This window comes from Hyaena hyaena, unplaced genomic scaffold (assembly GCF_003009895.1).
Source record: "Hyaena hyaena isolate Hyena2069 unplaced genomic scaffold, ASM300989v1 scaffold_1584, whole genome shotgun sequence".
NCBI lineage: Eukaryota > Metazoa > Chordata > Mammalia > Carnivora > Hyaenidae > Hyaena > Hyaena hyaena.
Genome location: NW_024082220.1, coordinates 93,112 through 116,231, shown reverse-complemented (window position 1 = coordinate 116,231; position 23,120 = coordinate 93,112). Strand labels below are relative to the sequence as shown.

The following is a 23,120-nucleotide window of genomic DNA, read 5'->3' as shown; positions in this document are numbered from 1 at the left end:
ATGTGCCTGCAGGTTTCTGCTTCAGAGGGAATTTTAAGATTACAAATTTACTCTGCAATTCAAAGGATTCCTATCATTTCTTTCACTTGGGTGATTTGTGGTAAGGTGTACCTTTAGAGGAATTGGTCCATTTCACCTAAGTTTTCAAGTATATGTGTGTAGAGTCTTGTATTAGTCCCTTAATATCCTCTTGATGTATACAGGTCCTGGAGTAATATTCCCTGTTTAATTTCTTATGAGCAATTTGTGTTTTTTCTTATATTCTTTCGTAGTTTTGCTAGAGAATTATGAACTTTATTGTTTTCAGTGAACCAGCTCTTTGTTTTATTTTCCCTACTATTTTTCCTGTGTTCACTTTTACTTATTTTGCTCTTACCTTTATTATTTCCTTCTTTGTGCTTCATTTGTGTTTTTTCCCCCCTTCTGATTTCTTATTGCTGTTTATTCTTGGATATTTTCTCTCTTTTCTAGTATAAACATGGAGTCCTATCCTTTTTCCCTCTCAGTACTGCTTTAGTTGAACCTCCCAGATAACGAAATGTTGTATTTTCATTTTCTTTCAGCCTGTGTATTTCCCTTCCTCTTTCACTGGCAGAGCATTTGAAAGTATTTTGTTTAGTTTACAAGTATCTGGAGATTTTCCAAGTATTTGTTAATTTTCTGTTTTTGTTTTGTATTTGAATTCCATTTGGGCAGTGAACACACTGATTCTGTTCTTTTAAAATTGTTGACGGGTGTCTTAGGATCCAGGATATGATCTGTCTTGGCATTGTTCTTGAAAAAGAAATGTGTAATCTCCTGTGTTTGGGTGGTGTTCAAAAATGTTGATGAGATCATGTGACTTGGTGGTGGTGTAGAGTTCATCAGTGTCCTGCTGACTATCTTTGTTCTATTATTGAGAGAAGTCTCAAGCTGTATTTGTGAATTTGTCTGTTTCTCCTTTCAGTTCTATCACTTGATGATCAGCATATTTTGCAGCTATTCTTTCATGCATATACACTCAGGATTGCTAAGTCACCTTGTTTGACTCTTCGATCATGTAATTTCCCCATTTATCTCAGTAATTTTATTTTCTCTGAAATCTGTTCTATTTGGTATTAATATAGACATTCCTGCTTTCTTTTGACTGAGGTTTACATGGTATAAGTTGTACTATTCTGTAGACATTGTGGCTCAGATAATTCTGATGTGTGAAGCTGTACTGGGCATTGTGGGATAGTTTGCAGCATCACTGGCCCATATCCACTAGATAGATACCAGTAGAACCACTGCAATGATGACATGTCCCCAGAACTTTGCAAATGCTCCCGAGGTGGGGTATGGTTATCACCACTATACATGAATTCAGTAATATAGAAATTAGGAAAGCAATAGTTACTACCATGCCACTTTCTTCTCAGCTGCATTTAATATAGTATTTCAAGAAAGACCCAATGTCAGAAGTGAATGAGCTGATTCGGAAGTAGGATTTAAGGATGTAACTGTGCCTCATCTCCAGCTGGTAAAATTTACCATTAATAAATACTTTGAGGGGTGCCTGTGTGGTTCAGTCAGTTGAGCATCTGACTTTGGCTCAGGTCATGATCTCACTTGTGAGTTTGAGCCCTGCATCAGGTTCGGTGCTGACAGGTCAGAGCCTAGCGTCTGCTTCGGATTCTGTGTCGTCCTCTCTATGACCCTTCCCCACTAGCATCTTTCTCTCTCTCTCAAAAATAAACAAACATTTAAAAAAATACTTTGAGGGTCAAGGGGAAGTTAAAACTCAAAATCATGGCAAAGTCTGCACAGAAGACATGGCCCTAATCAATGCCCTTTGAAGTAACCTGCAGCTGATTAAAGTAGGTCCTGTGGGATTGCTCCTCTTGGACAGCATGGTTTAGTGAACAGAAAGCACAGGTGTGGCTCTGTTAGAGGGGCTGAGAGGTTCAATGACCCTGAAATACATACACAGAGCATGGCATGTCTGGCTAAATGCGGTGGGTGTAGCTAATAGAATTCGTAGCTGTTTGATATTACATAAAGTGCTAGTTAAAAATATTGTACTGAGCATGATGCACCAAGTTTGTACCATAAGGAAACTGTGCAATAATCTTTGGGACTCTACAGTATCATGGGAAGGAAGTCGGCTATCATGGGAAGGAAAATACCTGGTTGTATGAGGAAGGCAGGGTTTTTGACACTTTAGCATATGTAACTACATGAAGTCTAGAACAATGAAACACGAAGGACTGGAAAGCTATTTGCAGGAGAAAAGCAGAAGCCAAGGAAAGGATCATTCCTCATTCCTGCCCCTCCCTCTTTGCTGTGGACCAGGGACTGCAGGGTCCCTCTTTTCTTTTCCGAATGGGTGGGTTTATGGGATTTCCCCCCCCACCATAGTGTGTTAAGAGTGGGATTATAATCTTGTGAGATTATCTCTCTCTGCTCTTTGATATCAAGCTTGGCCACTTGACTTAAGCAACCCTTCCATTTCACTGTGGGGATTACCTTTTCCAATTTATAGCCAGCTTGACTAATGCGGAGTGAGTAGAATGGCATATTTTAATTGTAAACAGAAACTTTAGGGGCACCTGGGTGGCTCAGTTGGTTGAGCATCCGACTTTGGCTCAGGTCATGATCTCACGGTTTGTGAGTTCGAGCCTCGCATTGGGCTCTGTGCTGACGCTCAAAGCCTGGAGCCTGGTTCAGATTCTGTGTCTCCCCCTCTCTCTCTGCCCCTTCCCCACTCATGCTGTTTCTGTCTCAATTTTTTACTCATTGATGATATACAACAGCGATTACCTTTCAAGAGAGGGAAAGACCATCACTCCTCCTCAATTTTCTCTACCACATATACCATCCCTAGTAACCCATCATTCTCACATGAAAATCTCATTCTCCCAATGTCCCCAACTACACTGTTTCATGATCACTGATAGAGGAATCGTTTCCTGTACTAATCAACAAAGACTCTCAGTTGTACTAACAAATCTAGAGGAGGGGCTGTGACCATAGAAAACATGGCAATTTAGATAACACTTTTACATCTATTCCCTGTCACTCCTCATGGTCTCAAATTTACACTAACTGTATATTAAAATTAGCATCCTCATTTTGGATACGTAAGTATGATACGTAAGTATGACTAAGCCCCACGTTTCCTTCACGTGACCGATGCTTTCTCTGTGAAAACCGTGGTTGATAAATAAAACACATGTTATGAAAGTATAACACTGGTGAATTCCAAACTTGAGGCTGTAAGTCATCGATAATAATGCAGCTTCAAGAAATCTGAACTAATCGACTCTTAAATATACAGAAAAAACAGAGGGTTGCTGGAGGGATTGTGGGGGGGGGATGGGCTAAATTGGTAAGGGCCATTAAGGAATCTATTCCTAAAATCATTGTTGCACCATATGCTAATTTGGATGTAAATAAAAACAATTAACAAAAAATAAAATATAAAAAGTTAATTTAAAAAAAAGAAAAAGAAACCTGAAATAACTGAGTAAAAGTTATAGGGGTACCCGGTTGATTCATCCAGAAGAGCATGTGCCTCTTGATACTGGGGTTGTGAATTTGAGCCTTATGTTGGATATAGAGAAGAAAATAAATTTTTTTACAAAGGATTTAGAGGATGATTAGGTCTTTCCACAGATAGACTTGTTCTGTTGACACACTTCATCTCATGAATTTTATATAATTTTAATTTTCTGTGGAATTTAACACCTGAGACTGGTTAACCCTCCAAACAGACTAGTTCCCCCTAAAATGAATTTTCATATTGACAGCATTGGCTAAAGAAATGAATACCTTCCTTACACGTGTAGTGTTTCTATCCAGTATGAATCCTTTGGTGTTTCCTGAGGTAAAGATATTGACATATTTGTATAGTATCCATGTTATGTGAATTCTTTCAAGACCACAAAGCACAAAGTTGGAAAAAAAAATGTGTTTTTTTTAATCACTGAAAGTCTGTACCTCTTCATCCCATTCACCCCTCTCCAATTTGTACATTTTTTTCTATACACCTGATCACACTGATTACATTTATAAGGTTTCCCTCTAGTAAAAACTAAGTTCCACAAGGTATCATAAGCTTTGGATAAGCCTTGCCATATCCCTTTTGTGTGCTTTTTTCTGAGACTTGTTTCTGATATCAGGTGAGGTGTGGACCCTGGTTACAAGTTTTCCCACAATTCCATGATGGAATCTCTGATGTTGAGTAAGTCTTGAACAATGGCTCATTTTATTTGCAAGGTTTCTTTATACTATGAATTCTTTGATGATCCCCAAAGTTTGAGCTATGAATAAAAGCACTGCCCCAAATATGAGGTTAATATTCTTCCTTTTCACTATGCATTTTCTGATGCCTAATAAGTTTTGGAAATTGAGTAAAAGTAATGCCACCTCATTACACTTGTAAGGTGTCTCTCCAGTATGGATTTTCTCATGCTGAGTAAGATGTGAGTGCTCCCTAAAGGTTTTGCCACACTCAGTATATTTGTAAGGTTTCTCTCCAGTATGAGTTCTCTCATGAACCTAAAGGCCTGAACGTTTGGTGAAAACCTTATCATATTTATTACATTTATAACGTTTTTCTCCTGTATGAATTCTCTGATGTTCCACAAGGTTTGAATTTCGGGTAAAAGCCTTGCCACACACATTACATTTGTGTGGTTTCTCCCCAGTGTGTGTTTTCCGATGCCTACTAAGCTTTGCAAATTGGGTAAATGCTTTGCCACACTCATTACATTTGTGTGGCTTCTCTCCACGATGTGTATTCTGATGTCTAATAAGGTGTGAGCACTGCTTAAAAGCTTTGCCACACTCAATACATTTGTAAGGTTTCTCTCCAGTATGGATTTTCTTATGTTGAGTAAGGTTTGAACGCTCAGAAAAGGCTTTGCTGCATTCACTACATTTGTAAGGTTTCTCTCCAGTATGAACTCTCTCATGACTCCAAAGCTGTGAACGATGGATAAATGCCTTTCCACACTCATTACATTTGTAAGGTTTCTCTCCAGTATGCATTCTCTGATGATTTGCAAGATTTGAATTTTGACTACAGACCTTGCCACATATATTACATTTATATGGTTTCTCTCCTGTATGGACTCTCTGATGTCTGGTGAGGCTTGACACCCGGTTAAAGGCTTTGACACATTCATTACATTTGTAAGGTTTCTCTCCAGTATGGATTTTCATATGTCGAGTAAGACGTGAGCGCTCTGAAAAAGTTTTGCCACAGTCATTACACTTATAAGGTCTCTGTCCGGAATGAATTCTCTCATGTCTCATGAGGTTTGAGCTTTTGCTAAAAGCCTTCCCACAGTCATCACATTTGTAAGATTTTCCTCTAGTGTATGCTCTCCTGGCTTGTGCACATAACGAATGATATTTTAAAATCTTCCTAGATTTATTCCAAATGTTTTTGGTACTGGGAGAAATTCCTTGAAGTGGTGAAACCGAGGAACCATTGCTGACAGACTTCTCAATTGGATTACATTCATACATGTTCTCACTGTGAAGTCTCTGCTGTTCAGCCAGGTGTTTCTGCAAACTTAATCCAATTGTATTTTCCAAGCAGTTTCCAGCATCACTTATGTTATTGTCCAGTTTTAACAAAGTCCTTACAAATGGCTCATCACGCATCAAATACTGGTATGTATTTTCTCTCACAGAAACACTCTGCTTTTCAGGAAGAGTAACTGAGGACTGATTAAGTTGCTGGTCCATTCTACAAGTGACATTTTTGTTATGGGTCAAAGGTACCTGTTTGTAATTTCTTGCATCATATCCCCACTGATTTTCAAACTCCTGCCTATCTTCCCAGATTTTCCTGAGATCAAAGTCCTTGATACCATGGCTTTCATTTCTCTCCAATATCACTAAGTGGTAAAATTCTCCTTTATTAATGTCCTCTATTGGTGATAATTCCTTGATTGCAAATCCAGCAGAAGTACTTCCTATCAAACAGAGTTGGAAAGTAAATACTTCATAGTAAATTACATAATTACACACCAAAATAATACTTTATACTGAACTCAGGAAGTTTCTCAAGCATGTTCTTCAAACACTATTGTTAAATACAATGTTTTTAAGTTTCTTTTTGTAAATGTGGGGATAGTATTAGTACTTCCACATCTACAGGAATACGATTGTGTTATTAAGTTCAAAGCCTAACCTTAGAAACAGCAACTGATGTAGCAACAGACATAATATTGACTCATCCTGTAAGAACTTATACTATAGATATGAAATAAAAGTGGAAAACATTCAACAGGGAGACAGTAGGGTGTTACAGGAAGACTGTAGGCTTACATCTATTTCAGTACTTGCTCTAAAAATTATCAAACTAAATATACCATGAATTCCACTTCTAGGTATACATTCAAAAGAATTATATAATATATATGTGTTCCAGGAGACACATACAAGAATGTTTTCTTTTGAACTTTATTTACTTAGAGAGCGAGAGTGAGCTTGAGAACTGAGGATGGGCAGGGGGAGAGGGAGAATCCCAAGCAGTCTTCACATTGTAAGTGCACTGCACAATGCAGGGCTCGAACTCAGGAACTGTGAGATCATGACCTCAGCCAAAATCCAGAGAAAGACGCTTAACTGTCTGAGCCACCCAAGCTCACCAAAATAATGTATCGTTACATAAAAAAGCTACAGCCAATCAAGTTAATGATATTTCTGTGACTAAAGCAGTGTTCTCAAGATATCGCAAATACTCAGATTAAAGACTGCCACAGGGGTGCCTGGGTGGCTCAGTTGGTTAAGTGTGTAACTTTGACTATGGTCAGGATCTCACCGTTTATAGGTTCAAACCCCACAATGGGCTCTGTGTTAACAGCTTGGAGCCTGTAACCTGGTTCAGATACTGTGTCTCTCCCGCTCATGCCACTCATGCTCTGTCTCTCTAAAATAAATAAAAATTAAAAAACAAATTTAATTGAGATAAATGTGTTATAACAATGAGATATCACTATACATTTATGAGAATAGCCAAAATCCAGAATGCTAACACAAATACTAGTAAGAATGTAAAGCAGTAAGAACTCTCATTTATTGCTGATCAGTATGCAAAATGGTACACCACTCTGGAAGACAGTTTGCCCTTTCTTACAAAACTAAACATACTCTTAAATATGATCTATCAATCACACTCCTTGGTATTTACACAAATAAGCCGAAAATTTATGTCCCCCTAAAAACCTACACACAAAATAGAGAAATCCTAAAATGTGTATGGAACCACAAAAGACCGTGAAAGGCCAAAGCATCTTGAGGAAAAAGAACAAACCTGGAAGCATCACATTTCCTGATTACCAAGCTGTGGTAATTAAACCAGTACGGAATTAGCATAAAGATAAACACATAGATCACCAGAACAGAAGAAAGCCCAGAAATAAACCCACACACATGGTCAATTAACTTACAACAAAGGAGACATGACTATACAATGAGGAAAGAACAATCTCTTTAATAGATGGTTTGGGAAAAGTTGAAAGCCACAGACAAAAGATTGAAACTGGACCACTGTCTGATACCATACACAAAAGTATTAACTCATAATGGATTAAATACTTAAACCCAAGACCTTAAACCATAAGTATCCTAGAAGATAGGAGGTAATGAGCTCTTTGACACCGGTCTAGATAATGATGTGTTTTTTGTTTTCCTGTTTTTGTTTTGACTGTTGACACCAAAAGAAAAACCAACAAAAGCAAAAGTAAGTGGGACTACATCAAACTACAAAGTGCATAGCAAAAGAAACATTTTTTTCAACAAAATGTAAAGGCAACTTTCTACATGGGAGAAATATTAGCAAATCATGCATGTGACAAGGGGCTAATAATCCAAAACACAGGCCAAAAGTGCTCAAAATACCCAACTTAGGAAATGGGCAGAAGATCTGAATAGATATTTTCGAAGACCTAGAGATGGTCAAGAGGACCATGAAAGAGGCTCAACATCATCCATCATCAGGGAAATGCCAACCAAAACCACAATATCACTTGACAACTATTAGAATGGCAATTATCAAAAAGACATTTGAAATAACAAGTGTTGGTGATGTGGTGGACAATTTGTCCTCTGTTGGTGGAGTCAAGTCAAATTGGTGAAGCCAAGAGAACTACTGTGTGATCCACCAACTATACTTCTGAGTATTTATCTGAAGAAAACAAAAATACTAACTTAAGAAGATAGAAGCATTCTGATGTTCACTGCAGCACTATTTATAATAGCTGAGATACGGACACAATCTAAGTGTCCATTGATGGGTGAAAGGATAAAGTTGTGTATATACAACACAATATTATCCAGCCATAAAGAAGAACAAAATCTTGCCATTTGTGACAACATGGATGGACCCAAGGACATTATGCTAAGAGGCATTGGTCATGACCAATACAGTCTGATTTCTCTTATATGTGGAATCTTAAAAAAAACAAAACAACCCCTCTTACATACAGAGAACATATTGGTGGTTTTTAGTTGAGAGGACGGTGGCAGAAATGGGTGAAGGTGATAAAAAATTAAAAACAAAAACAAAAACAAAAAAAAAAATCAGGGATGCCTGGCTGGCTCAGTTGGTAGAGCATGCAACCTTGATCTCGAGGTTGTGAGCTCAAACTCCACGCTGGCTGCAGAGATTACTTAAAAACAAAAGTTGCTGCTGCCTCCTGAGTTCTTAAAACCAAAAAAACCAAAACCAAAACATCAAACTGAAAAAATAGCAATATGGTACTTTCTGTATACCAGGAACGCCATACACATCTATGGAATGATACATGTTCTTCCCACAGAAAAGGTAACCAGAGATAGGAGTAAGCTGTGCTGTACTTAGAATACACCTAATTTTGAATTTTCACTTTTTGGAATTACCACATCATGACTTCCTCTTATTAATGCACAAGCGCCGGACCTCAAGAAGCCAGGATGGTCCAGGAAAGAAAGAGAAAGGCTTAAGCTCTACTTTATTAGACAGTTACTACATTTTGTTTGTCTTCTCAGACGTTCTCCCAAGGATACAAAATGGAAATGGAAAGTGAATAGCTCCTGGAGTCTGCACTACAGGGCACCAGTATGGTCAGAGGGGCCAGGTACCCGTGCTGTAGGTCCTAACAGTGGGAGTTTAAGCTTTTACACATGTGATTTACTCTTCTGAATACCAGAATGAGAAGTGTGTTGTCGGGTGGGGGAGGATTTCCTTGGAAGGCTCCTAAGATATAAACCTGTATTTTCCCACAGATCCTTTCCAGACAATATTTACTGGAGCCTCTTAGTCTGTGCCCATCTGAGCTGTGACTTGTGCTCACATCCCAATAATTCCCACCTGTCTGGATGTCCCCCTACATTTACTTCACTATCCACAGTTCAGGGCTTTTCCCCTGGAAAGAGATGATGGAGATGATATTCAGCTAAAGAAGAGATTTCCATTTATAAAGAAAAACAGAACATGGTCTGCTCTGATCTTCCAGAACACATCTGCAGCTCTTTGTTCAGCAAAGAAAGGACATTCATTTTATGTGGGTTAGAACATATTTCAAAAATTAGTCAACTGATTGCCTGAATGCTTAATGAGTATTTTAAATATGCAGTGATCTGATTCTTTTCCAATAACTATTTTCCTTTGTTCCCAGGCAACTTTAAGTAACTTAATTGTCTCTGAGCCTTATCTTTAAAGATGTTAGAAATTTGACTTCACTAAGAATTTAAGGGGTTTTAAATCCTATTTCCTACATTCCCAGATTTTTATTTAAATTCTAGTTAGTTAACACAGAGTGTAATATTGGTTTCAGGAGTAGAACTTAGTGATTCATCACTTACATATCACACCCAGTGCTCCCCATCACCAGTTCCCTCCCTTAAGCTTTTCTGACTGCTAAGTTCTGCAACCACCTAAACAAGCAGGAATGCAGAACTTCTGAAGAAAAGGAAGTTAGCGTCCATCTGTCACACTATGAAGTCTTTCCATTCTCAATTAAAATGGCTGCAATCACTCCCTTAAGAATAGGGATTTGAAATTCCTATGATCAAGTCAGGGGCTTTCAAAAGAAAATGCAAGACACATTAAAATTAACTACCAACTTCTGTAGGAAAGTTGTCCTCACCCAGGGAGACCAGGTTCCTGTAGGTCTCCAGCATCACGTCCCTGTACAAGGCCCTCTGAGGGGGGTCCAGGCACTCCCACTCCCCCTGAGAGAATTCTATGGCCACATCCTTGAATGTCAGCCATCCCTGCAATGAAAACACAGTTCAAGTGAACACGGAAATTGTTCTTATTTTGACACAAAATTAGAGAAGCAAAATTAGACTTGGCTGGAGTGTTCTTTGATCCATGAAAGATAATTTTGAAGAGCTACAGTTAACATAAAATTAACCAGTTTAAAGTACCACTCAGTGATATTTAGTGGACTCACAATGTTGCACACACATCACGTCTCTAGATAAAAAACATTTTTATCATCCACAAAAGAAATCCTTTACTCATGAAGCAGGTACTTCTCTTGTCTTGTCCCTGGCAACCACTAATGCTTTGTCTCTATGGATCTGCCAATTTTGGATCTTTTCATATAAATGGAATGGTAACAAAATGAGACCTTTGGCATCTGCCTTCTTTCACAGAGAATAATATTTGGGATTCATCCATGATATAGTATGTATCAGGGGTACATTTCCTTTCTTCTGGCTGCAGAGTATTCCACTGCAGGACTAGACCATATTCACTTACCTACTGAAGGGCATTTGGTTGTTAATCACTTTTGGCTGATGTTAATAAGTTGCTTTAAACTTTCTAGTACAAATTAAGTCTTTGGATCCCTGTTTTCAATTCTTTTGGTTATATTCTTAGGAGTGGAATTACTGGGTCACATGGTTAATTTTTTTAGAGTCTGCCACACTCTTCCACAATACCTACAACATTTTAACAACAATGTGTCATGATTCTAATTTCTCCACATCTTTACAACACTTTGTTGTTTTTGTTTTTACAATAGTGAGTGTGAAATGATATCTCACTGAGTTTTAGATTTTACATTTTACTAATGACTACTTTCATCGAACATTTCTTCATGTGCTGGTTTAATTTGTGTATCTTCTATGAAGAAATATCTATTAAAATCCTTTGACCATTTTTTAAGTTGGGTTCTTTATATTTTGGTTGCTGAGCTGTACCAGTTCTTCGTTTATTCTAGGTTCTAGACCCTTAGGAAATATGTGATTGGCAAATTATTTCCTTCCATTTGGTAGATTGTTTCACTTATGTGATAAAGTCCTTCAGTACACAGACATGATTAATTCTGATGATGACCAATTTATCTTTTTTTCTCTTTTGCTTTTGGGATTATGTATGAAAATCCATTGCTAACTCTAAAGTCATAAAGATTTATCCCTATGTTTTCACTTAAAACTTTTATAGTTTTAGCTCTTACATTCAGTCTTCAATTCTGAATTGATTTCCTTATATGGGAGAAGGCAGTTTCAATTTCATTCTCACACGGATATCTAGTTGTGCTACTGTCTGTTTTTGGCACACTTGTAAAAAAGGAATGGATTATAGATATATGGGTTTACTTGTGGGTGCTCTGTTCTATTGCTTTGATCTATATTTCTAGCCTCTGATGAAATTATAGTTTTGATTTACTCAAAGTTACTGTAGTGAGATTTACATCGGGAATTGTAGTGTTTCAATTTTGTTATTTCTCACATTTATTTTGGTTACTTGGCGTCCTTACCAATTCAATATGAGTTTTAGGATCAGGATTCCCATTTGTGCAAGCAACGTTGTTGGGATTTTGCTGAGGACTGTATTACTCTTTATATCACTCTGGAGAAGACTCCCATTTTATGGTCTTCCAATCCACACACACCAGATATCTTGACATTTATAGTTAGGTTTTCTTTAATTTTCCTCAGTAACTTTTTGGTTTTCACAGTGTATAAAGCTTCCATTCCCTTGGTTAAATTTATTCCCATTTATTTTCTTGCTCTTGTAAATCAAATTGTTTACTTACTTTGGATTGGTTGCAACTGCACAGAAATGCAACTGAATTTTGAGTGTTGATATTGTATTTTGTAACTTCTATCAATACATTATCTCTAAGTTTGAGGATTCTTTATTCCTAAATATAAGATCATCTCTGCTATGAAAAATTTGATTTTTTTCCCCAATTTCAACACATTTTATTTAGTTTTTTCTCTGTATTTTCTCTGGTTAGAACTTCCAGTAGAGTGTTGATTTGTGGTGGCAACATTTGTTTTGTTGTTGGTATTAGGGGGAAGTTTCCAGTTATTCACCACTGAGTATGTTGTTAGCCATGGAATTTTAATAATACCCTTTTCCAGACTGAGCAAGTTCCTTTCCAATCCTAATGTTTGAGTTTTTGTTGGATGCAGTGTCTGACTCTGGACTTCACCTAAGGTCATGATCTCACAGTTAATGAATTCAAACCCTTGGGTTCTACAGTGATAGTGTGGAGCCTGGTTGAGATTCTCTCTCTCTCTCTCTCTCTCTCTCTCTCTCTCAATCCTGGTTGAGATTCTCCCTCTCTCTCTCTCTCTCTCTGCCCCTCCCTCACTCACACTCTCTCTCAAAATAAATATACTTTAAAAAAAAAGTGAGCCATTGTAAACAGAGTGGAATCACTTAAAACAATTCCTATGTATTATACTAAAGAGTTTAATTTATGCACATTCCAAGTTACTACTAGTAAGAATTACTTCTAACATCTGCTATTTGTATATCTAATATTTTCTTTCATAATTCCTCCCTTCTTTGGATGTCTATGTTTGTGTGTGCATACCATTTTGACTGCCTCTATTTATTTTTCTATTTATTTCCAAGTTATTTTCTGAGTGGTTATCCTGGGGATTGCAGTTTATATATTTGGCTAATAATATTTGAATTTCAATTGATACTAACTTAGCTTTAATAGCATACAAGCAAGTGCTGTTACACAGTCTTCCTTTATGTTCTTGTTGTCAAAAACTACTTCATAAAAGATATGAACAGATGTTTCCTACACTCAAGAGCAGATTTTTCTGTTTTTACGTATATGTTAAGACACACATGAAAAATGAGTCAGAAAACAAAAATATGATAATACCGGCTTTTGTATTTACTCTTGTAGTTACCTTTACTAGTGTTCTTTATTTGTTCCTATGGCTTTGATGTACCACTAGTTTCCATCCATTTCAGCCTGAAGAACTCCACTTGGTATTTCATGTATGCTATGTCTGTAACTGTGAACTTCCTTAGCTTTTGTTCATCAAGGAGTCTCTTAATATCAATATCAATTTTCAAGCATAGTTTGTCTGACCATGAATTCCTGGTAGATTTTTTTTTAATCTTTCAAACTTTAAATACGTCATGAGAATGCTTCCTGGCCTTCACAGTTTCTGATGAGATACAGGCCATTAAACTTATTGAGAAGCCCTGTACATGAAAGTTTTCTGTCTTGCTACTTTCCACATTGTATTTTTGCCTTATAAAAGTTGACTGATTACGTGACTGCCAGGGATCTCCATGCATTTGTCATAGCTTAACTTCACGGAGTTTTTTGGATGTGTATGTTGTGTTTGATAATTTGGGAGGTTTTCAGCTTTTCTTTCTTTAAATATTCTTTCTGCCTTTCCTTTTAGGACTCCTATTATGTGTACACCAGTATTCTTCAGAGTGTCCCAAAGGTTTCCTAGTCTCTGGTCATTTTTCTTTTCTCCCCCTTTTATTCACCTTTTCCCCTTTCTTGTCCTCACACTTGATAGTTTCAGTTAGCCTATGTTTAGATTCACTGAATCTTACTCTTATTGTCCATCTGCTGATGAACCCTCTAGTGAATTTTCAATTTTAGTGTTTATACTTTCTTAGCTCCAGAATTTCTATTCATTCCTTTACTATAATTTCTTTAACGATATTTTCTATTTGTTGAAACATTGTTCTCCTACTTCTTAGTTCTATCCATGTTTTCCTTTAGCTGAGGATGTTCAAGACAGTTGATTTAAAATCTTTATTTACTAAGTGGAATGTGTGTGCTTCTTCAGAAAGACAATCATTAACCTGTTAATCATGCTTTAAAGACATACAATCTTCAGATATACATAGATGTCTGTAGTGAAGTCGGGCTGCTCAGGAACAGCCACCATGGCAATCTCTGAAACAGTAAGAAATTGTAAAGGACCCAAGTATCTTCATTTGGAGAATCCTCCAGTGCTTGCTTCGGCAGCACATATACTAAAATTGGAACGATACAGAGATTAGCATGGCCCCTGCGCAAGGATGAGAATCCTCCAATGCGGATCTAAGAAAGCAGTGATCTCTTGTTTACTAACATATGGTATGTAAATATTTCCATTTGCAGAATAAAACATGATTAAATATTTACTGAAGAATATATTCTATCACATTACAATATTTAAATGAACTTTTAGAAGATTTGCACTAAAGAAACCAGGTTCCTGAAAAGACAATCAGTGATATGGAAAGATATGACAGAAAGGGGATATTTTACTTCTTAGTTTCTAAACTACATCACTGTGTGGAACTGAACCACAAAAATATATACTAGAGGGTTTAATGAAAAACAGTAATAATAAAATTTAACAATAATTTGTAAAATGACAGTTGAGCACCAGCCTCTCTGATGATACAAAGTTCTGCTCATATGTCTGGCTAAATTATAAACAGTTTTATCTAAAATATGTGCAGTGTGTAAGAGTTCCTAAATGAACACCATGGTCTTTATGTTAATGATGTGCTTTAAATAATGTAAAGAACACTTACTGGTACGTCGGATAATAGGTTCATGAATTTCTTTTTTTTTTTTTTTTTTTTTTTTACAAATAGTTTATTGTCAAATTAGTTTCCACATAACACTCAGTGCTCATCCCCAAAGTGCCCTCCTCCATGCCCATCCCCCCCTCCCCCCCACATCCATCAGTCCTCAGTTTTTGTCAGCATTCAAGAGTCTCTCATGGTTTGCCTCTCTCCCTTTCCCCCACCATTTCCGCCCTTCTTTTCCCCCTTGTTCCTCCGTCAAGTTCCTCCTAATCCTCCTATACGTGCAAACATATGATATTTGTCCTTCTCTGCCTGACTTATTTCGCTCAGCATAACACCCTCAAGGTCCATCCATGTTGCTACACATGGCCAGATTTCATTCTTTCTCATTGCCATGTAGTATTCCATGGTATAGATAAACCACATCTTCTTGATCCATTCATCTGTTGATGGACACTTAGGCTCTTTCCATGTTTTAGGTTCATGAATTTCTTATACTTACCTAAATGGGTTAAAAGCATAGGGCAGAAAGCCGTAACAAAGGGCCAAAAGTGCCCGCCCAAGGTTAAGTCCTTTGGTAGAAAAAAGCCTAGGGCAAAAAGCCACCACCTTGGGGTGAAAGCGCCTGAAGTTAGCTAGGGAGATACTGTAATGGGATCAGTAGTAACTTGTTTTATCACCTACAGGAAATTACTTTCCATCTGACACCAATCTACTGCTGTACTTTGATCACAAACTCCACCTCCCCACCTGGACCCTTTGCTTCTTATACACACAAGCTAATGATTAGTGTCTTCCACATTCACAAGTGTAAGATCTTGTTTTCTTCACGTTTACCATGTGTGTAATACCTTATGAGCTCAATAAATACTGAAATGAAACCCCTGTTGGAGGCTCTTGTCTCCTCCCGGACAGTACCCTTTCGTGTATTCCGTTCTGCATCCACCCTCTTGCTGGACAAGAGACAACTCCAGACTCACGGTCTATGACACTGTTAAACAAGTAGGTTGAGTCTACATTTTAAAACTAATTATGTCACTAAAACAAAATACCCTCTATATTACTTCTACTTTGAACTTCCCATTCTATTCCAAAGTATTAATATTTTGGAGTCAGAAGCATAATGACCCACCTTTATTGTCAAAAGGCATTTGTGAAATCGGATGAAGCAAATTTCCGTCAAACTTATTTTCCAGGGTTTCTCAGGTACTTGTGCACATTAATACATCACTTATATAGTAATCTCTTTAATCGTGGTTTATATGACCTGAAGGGCATCCAGAAGGGGTCTCTGAGGAATTGTTGCAGCCCAACCTCTCGGACACCACAGAGCCTACTCCCCATCCTACTCCTTGCTTGCATAGAATATCCTTCACAGCATGACCACCTATAAGGAGCATCTTCCCAGGTTCTCACTGGGTCACAGTGAGATGGAATCTGCATGGAGATGAGATGAGACTGGAAGAAGGCTTGGGAGTGAGTAAACAATTTAGGCAGGACACCTCAAAGACAGAAGATTAACAAGGCCAAAGTGTGACATATTAGGAAGAAGAATGATCAATGAAAAATTGGATTTTACCTGGAAAAGAGCCATTCCTCCTTTTTTCCCTCTTCTGGTCTTCTTTCCCAGGTAAGGTTATACTGTGTAATAAAAGGTATATTCTTTTATGTTTCGAATCAACATAATCCCACCGTCTGCCACAATAGGCATATGGGGAGAAACTTGGTATGGAAAAAAGTCCTTTGCTGCCCACTGCATCAGGAAGGATGCGGGGACAAGAAAGTCCTATATGGAGGCCACCAAATGCATTTTTTACCCACTCCTTCACAAAGCCCTCCTCTGCTGAAACCTACACATTCTACTCCAACTGCATTATCCTCTGTCTACCTGACACTTGGTGAAAGACAATTGCCTCATTCAAGTTCTTGGCTCCTCCCTAGGCAGCCAGCATCCATGGAATGGTTGAGGCAGGACACAGAAGCCTGTGCATGCCATCAATTTTGCCCAACTCTTAAGGGCCACCCCAGGCCCAGAGCTCCCTGGTAGCCATACTGAGAAGTTTAGATCTTTGTCCTGATGGTGATGGGAAGCCTGTAAGAGGGTTTAATGTCAAAAGATGACCCAATCAAATTTTTAAGATTTAGCTATGATACACAAAGAGGGTGGAGGTGAAAGAGGAAGGTCTCTGTTTCTAAGACTAGGCTCCTGCCTCGTTCTAAGTGATTTCCATCATTTTTGGAACTGGGTCACACTGTAGCCTCCAATTACAACTGCACACCCTCTCCCAGAAAACTGCCAAAGAGGAACACACCCAATTTTGAAAATCATTTCAGGGATCTTATTAGTTCAGGTTCAGAATTCTTGGTCTATCGTCTCATGTTACAGGCGGGTGCACTGGGGGTCAAAGGGGGAGTTATTTTACCAAGTTACACTGAAGAAGTGTGAGTTGACGCAACTACGGTGCTGCCCAGTCCTCTGCTCTTGCAAGCATCTGCGATTTCCCCCGGGCTGGCTCCAGCACCTTGGCTGCTGGAGGGTTGGGCCAGAATCGGCCGCTTGACTTACCTCCCCCACCTCTGAACCTCAGCCTTGGCAAAAATGTAAAATATGCTTTTCTCTTGGAAGTGCCCAAGAGTTTTAGGATGCAGAGTTGGAGTGTTCTTGCCTGACACCATAGAAGGGGAAAAGGAGACAAAGACCCAGACTGAGACTTAACCATCAGCCCCATGATTTTCAGGCCTTTGGACTTTGATGAAATTATACCACCGGCTTTCCTGGCTCCCCAGCTTGCAGACAGCAGATATCGGGATTTCTTGACCTCTATAACCACCAATCTGAACTCAACCCAGGGGAGCCTGTGCTGCTGAGATCCTAAGGCTCAATACCAGCTGGGCAATACATCCTCCACAGAGGTTGAATGACAGGTTAAAAAGGAAGAAAGGTTGAAGAGGGTTAGAATGGAGTATAATTCCCCCAGGTGGAATAAACTTCCAACTCACTCTGCTGTTCCAGATTTGCCAGTAAAAATAATTTCGTTGCCTCTTACTTCTGCCACTCCCGGTGCTACCTGTGTGCTCATTAGGTGTGCACCTAGTACCCCTTTTGTGAAGCGGCAGCTGAGGAGACTCCAGTGCTCGCCATGGCTGACGAAACGCCCAAGGAAGTCATCAAGACTAAGAGCAATGACCTTATTAATTTGAAGGTGGCAGGGCAGGATGATTCTGTGGTGCAGTTTAACGTTAAGAGGCATACACCACTTAGTAAACTAATGAAAGCCTATTGTGAATGACCCGGTCTGTCAATGAGGCAGATCAGGTTCCTATTGGATGGGCAGCCAGTGAATGAAATAGACACAACTGCACAGTCCGAAATGGAGGAGGATCCAACTGAGGTGTTCCAGCAGCACACAGGTGGTGTCTACTAAAAACGGAACTTGCTACTTTACCCACGAATTCTTCCAGACCTTCCAGACCAAGAAGACATTCTCAGTTAGAAAATTGCAACTTGGTTCTACCACATCCTACTACAGTATAGTTTTCTCCAGTATTTCATTTTCCCCTTCCCTGTTCATTTACTGGGCATAAAAGTAACAGTGTATGTGCACAAACATATTGCATTTTTTTAACCAAATGGCCAATAATATGTTTTGATTGACATCAAATGGAGATGAGATAGGGCAAGTACCTCGTTTCTGTGAAAATGCCCCCTTTTTCCATTAGTGCATGCTCATTTAGCTCTTTATAATCTAGTTTATAATCACAGTTTAACCAAAAAAAAAAAAAAAAGAGCAACATAAAAACCCCTGCATAACTTGTTAGACTGAAGAATTTAAATGTTCTTCATTTATCATTGAAAAACTAAGTTTGTAACTCTTTGTATGTATCTGTTACATACAGGGCAATCTGTCTTTTAAGTATAGATTAAAAAAAAAAATAAAACGGGGCCACCTGGGTGGCTCAGTCAGCTAAGTGTCTGACTTCAGCTCAGGTCATGATCTCCCGGTTTGTGGGTTCAAGCCCTGTTTCAAGCTTCTGTGCTGATAGCTCAGAGCCTGGAGTCTGCTTCAGATTCTGTCTCCCTTTCTCTGCCCCTCCCCCACTCACTCTCACATTCTCTCAAAACTAAACATTAAAAAAAATAAGTAGGGATAAAAAATGAATCCTAGATAGCTTACCTTTCGGTCTTGTTTAAATAAACTCCTTGTTTAAAATGAAAAAAAAAATTGGGTTGCCTTTATCCTTATTGATTTGTAGTTCTTTATCAATTCTGAATCTATGCCCTTTCTCAGATACAGATATTGAAAATATTTTCTCCCATTCTGTGACTTGCCTCTCTCTTAATAATGTCTTAATTTTAATAAAGTGGAATAAATTTTTTTGTTTAGGATTAGTGCTTTTTGTGTTCTTTTTAAGGAATACTTGACTATATCAAGGTCATTAAGACATTATCCTATATTATCTTCAATAGCTTTCATTTGTTTCACCTTCTACTTTGAATCTATGATCCACTGGAATTAAATTTTGCATATAGTTTGAAATAGATGCAAAGGATCATTTGGATTTACTGGGTAACCCAGGTGATCCAGAGCCACTTACCAAAAGGACCATTTTCTTCCCTGCTGCATTATAATGGATTGTTTTTTTATCATAAATTAAATGACAGTATACATGTAGGTCTATTTTTCAGACTCTACATTGTTCAATTTTTCTGTATTTGCAACAATCATACATTGGTTAAAGTGTTACAGCTTTGTAAAGTAATTTGATTTCTGTAAGTCATCAAACTTTTTCTACAAGATTTTAATGCTATTATTGCCATTTGCAATTCTATGTAAAATTTAGAATCTCTTTGTCAATTTCCACTTTAAAAAGCCTAATGGGATTATTACTTTGTATCAGAGATCAAGTTATGGGAAATAAACATTTTTAAAATATAGTCCTCTAATCCATGGTCAGTGTACAATTCTCTTTTTTAGGTCTCTGTTAATTTCTCTCAATGTTTTTGTAGTTTTCTTTCTACAAGCATTGCAATCTTTTGTTAATTTTAATCCCCAATACTTGATAATTTTTTTAACATAATGCCAATGGTATTATTTTTCATTTTATTTTCTGCACATCACTAATGTACAGAAATACAAACCATTTTTGTGTACTATGATGATTATGGGTCAAGCTGACTGGATCAAAGGGTGCTTAGATATTTCACTAAACATTATTTCTGGGTGTATCTGTGAGGGTGTTTCTGGATGAAATAAGCATTCGAATAGGTAGACCAAAAAAGTGGTTTGCTCTCCACAGTGTGGACTGGCATCACCCAATCTGTGTAGGGCCTGAATAAAACCAAAAGGCAAAGGAAGAATTGAGCCCTTCCTACCTGACTTCTTGAGCCGGGATATCAATCTTTTCCTGCTGGCCTGGATCCTCATTCTCAGGCCTTCAGACTGACTGAATTATACCACCGGCTTTCCTGGGTCTGCAGCCTGCAGATGGCAGGTTATGGAACTTCACAATGTCCCTAATTGTGTAAGCCAATTCCTCACAATACATCTTTTCCTAAATATATCCTATTCGTTCTGTTTTACTGGAGAACCCTAACCAATACATACAGTACCTTATATCAGGCAAACTTGCTAAACTTATTTATTTATTCTAGTAATTTTTTTTTGGTAAATACTTTTAGAATTTCCAAAACACAGCCATGTCATCTGTAAATAATGAAACATTTATTTCTTCCTTTTCCAATCTTTGTAAGATCCAGTTCTCTTTCTTAACCTTTTTAAAGTTTATATATTTATTTTGAGAGAGACAGAGATGGCCCAAGCAAGAGAGGGGCAGAGAGAGAATCCTAAGCAGGTTCTGCACTGTCCGCACAAAGCCTGACGTGGGGCTCCAACTCACGAAATCATGAGATCATGACCTGAGCCAAAACTGTCTGACAATTAACTGACTGAGCCACCTAGGCGCCCTGATCCATTTTTCTTTCTTAATTTATCTTCTAAGATATCCAGTACAAGTGTGATTAGAAATGGTAATACAACCAGGTCTCATTTCTGATCTCAGAGGGAAAGTTTCCAATATTTCACAATTAACATGTCTTTTGCTGGGAATGTTTTAAAAACCCTTAATCTGATTAAGAAATTTTCCTTCAATTCCTAGTTTTCCAAGATTTTTTCACATGAATAAGTGTTGAATTTTCTTAAGATTTTTCTCTGCCTCTATTGTGATGATCATATAGTCTTCTTTCCTGTTAATGTGATGGACTGATTACATTACTGCCTTTTAAATGTTAAACCATTCATTTATTCCCAGTAAATCCAACTTGTTTGTGGAATAAAAGAAAAAAAAAAAAAAAAGAAGTCTGAATTGAGTGAGCAGAACTGGGTGTAAGTAAATTCTGAAACGGTGGCCTGGACAGTGTTAAGTAGAAAGGGCTTTTCCTAATTCCAGATTACCTTTAATATTCATAAACAAGATAAGCTTCTCTTTTATAGGCTTACTCAAACTCAAGCACTTAATTCCTCTTTTCCAGAAAAACTGTTATGACATTACAAATAGTTACTAGTCCTGGAAAACATGAAAAAGGGTCACCTTTGGGGATGAGCTCTGAGCAATCTCTGCACCATGAACAGATGCGCTCTGCTGGAACAAAGTTCCACATCAATCCAGCTCATCGTTCAACATCTGTACAGAAAAGACAAAGGGGGCTTGAGGGGATCAACTACTTCTCTGGAGATTTTGGCTCAGCACTCGGTAATTTAAAACATAATTTAAGGGAAGAGAACTGTTGAATATTAAATTAGCATGCTAACTAGTGTTAAAGGATAATCAACATCCTTAATGGATATTTAATGAAAAGCTATCCTGTTCTTTACCAGACATCAAAGAATACTGAACAATAAAATTAAGAGGGAAAATAATTTGGAAATTAAAAAGATATCCAATGGATTCTAAGATTAAAGCCAAAACAAGTGTGAGGATACACATCAAATTTATAAAAGAATGCCATGAGCCATAAAAAAAGAGGGGGGGTTGAGAGACAAACAGTACTGTTAATAATGGCCGCTGCAAAAGGCACCTTGTGGTTACAGAAAGGCTTCCCCAATAACTGATAGCCTCTGCTCTCTAGATGAGTGGGGGTTGCAAATGGACTCATCTTCTGATGCAGCACGTAGAAAGTGCAGATGCCTCAAACATCAGGTTTCACAACTCTCGTTCTCTTCTGCGTAACTGAAAAAATTTACCAAGTTTTTGATGAACGAGGTCACAGGGCCACAAATCAGTACTTCACAACGTAATATCCCATATCCAATCAATTCAGTGCTCACCTGGGTTTGGGTCCTGTGCTTCGACCCAGCCCACTACGTGTTTTGTTCTCTGTATAAGTCTCTCTGTGTCCTTGTTTCTCTGCAGTCCTTTTGACCATTTCCGTTTCCCTCCTTCGCTATTCCTCCTCCAACCGTGTGACCCCGCTCTGGTGCAGCCTCTGTTTCAATCCCCGCCGTCCTTTCTCCCCACACTTTCTGATGACCCTCTAACTCCGGGGATTTGCCTCTTTCCCCGCCGTGTGTCCCCTCTTTGCCCTCCCTGTAGCGGGACAAGGGGCCTGCATCCACTTCCCTAGTGACGACTGTGCCCGACACAGCTGGGAGTTGGGGGCATGGCGGAGATCCGGAGTCAGAAAAAGGTTCTGAGCAGGAAAGTGACTGGCAGGGATGTCGGGGTCTTCACGGGCCAAAGGCAGAAAGGCTTGGCCGGACACTGCCTCAGAACGATTTAACCCGGAAACGAAGACAGACCCTGGGACCTGCCCCAAGCAAGTGACTCGGAACGTCTTATAGTCACGCCGCAAGAGGATATACGGAGGAGACTGTTCAATAATTTTATCTTACCAGGCGACCCCAAAACCTGGGGTAGAGGGAGACACTGAAGAGCGCGACCACTGCTGTGAACGAGAAAAACGGAGACTCTCTCACCGGGAAACGCACGTTTCTCTGCGGAGTCAGCTTCCGGGTGTGCAGAAAATCGCGCATGCGCGTGGGTGGCGAGGCGGCGCGTAGGCAGGTGAAGGACGCGACGAGTGGGGGCGGAGCCTGGGAGCGCAGAGACCTGCCCGGTGCGCCGTTAATTTCCTGAAGTCGGCCCGTTTGTTTGTCCTTCCTTCCTTCCTGGCGGTTTCAGGCTCTGATTTTAATTCCTCCCAGTCCCGCCGGTGTGGTTTGGAGCCAGGCTGGGAACAACGTTAGGGAGGGGCGGGCCGCTTCTGTTAGGAGCGGTGGTGTTTCACAAGTTGAGCCCGGTTCCCGGGAAAACTTTTGTAGCGGGCGGTGGAGACGCGCTCCAGCGAAGGAGG

The 23,120-nt window shown here is 38.8% G+C and overlaps 2 protein-coding genes and 1 non-coding gene across 3 annotated transcripts in view; 2 read left to right on the top strand and 1 right to left on the bottom strand.

Annotated features, from left to right (window-relative positions):
* Positions 1 to 22,769, bottom strand: part of LOC120226106 (zinc finger protein 208-like) — a 44,212-nt gene extending 21,443 nt beyond the window's left edge. The window contains 6 exon segments of the mRNA XM_039224313.1: positions 4,319 to 4,389; positions 4,392 to 5,948; positions 10,080 to 10,233; positions 16,350 to 16,411; positions 21,359 to 21,451; positions 22,660 to 22,769. Of these exon segments, the coding sequence (XP_039080244.1) occupies positions 4,319 to 4,389; positions 4,392 to 5,948; positions 10,080 to 10,233; positions 16,350 to 16,364 (1,797 nt within the window). The 5' untranslated portion in view covers positions 16,365 to 16,411; positions 21,359 to 21,451; positions 22,660 to 22,769.
* On the top strand, positions 14,201 to 14,305 carry LOC120226108. Its single transcript, XR_005526940.1, has one exon. It is a non-coding gene; the product is annotated as a U6 spliceosomal RNA (small nuclear RNA).
* LOC120226101 (small ubiquitin-related modifier 2-like) lies at positions 17,911 to 18,195 on the top strand. The gene is made up of 2 exons (XM_039224311.1): positions 17,911 to 18,056; positions 18,129 to 18,195. Exons 1-2 carry the CDS (start codon positions 17,911 to 17,913, stop codon positions 18,193 to 18,195), a joined length of 213 nt encoding a protein of 70 aa, XP_039080242.1.
* Positions 22,770 to 23,120: the final 351 nt, after the last annotated feature.

Coding starts and splice junctions, on each gene's coding strand:
- LOC120226101 (XM_039224311.1), top strand. CDS start 17,911: ATGGCTGACGAAACGCCCAAGGAAGTCATCAAGACTAAGAGCAATGAC. Junction 18,057..18,128: donor CTAATGAAAGCCTATTGTGA/ATGACCCGGTCT, acceptor AATAGACACAAC/TGCACAGTCCGAAATGGAGG.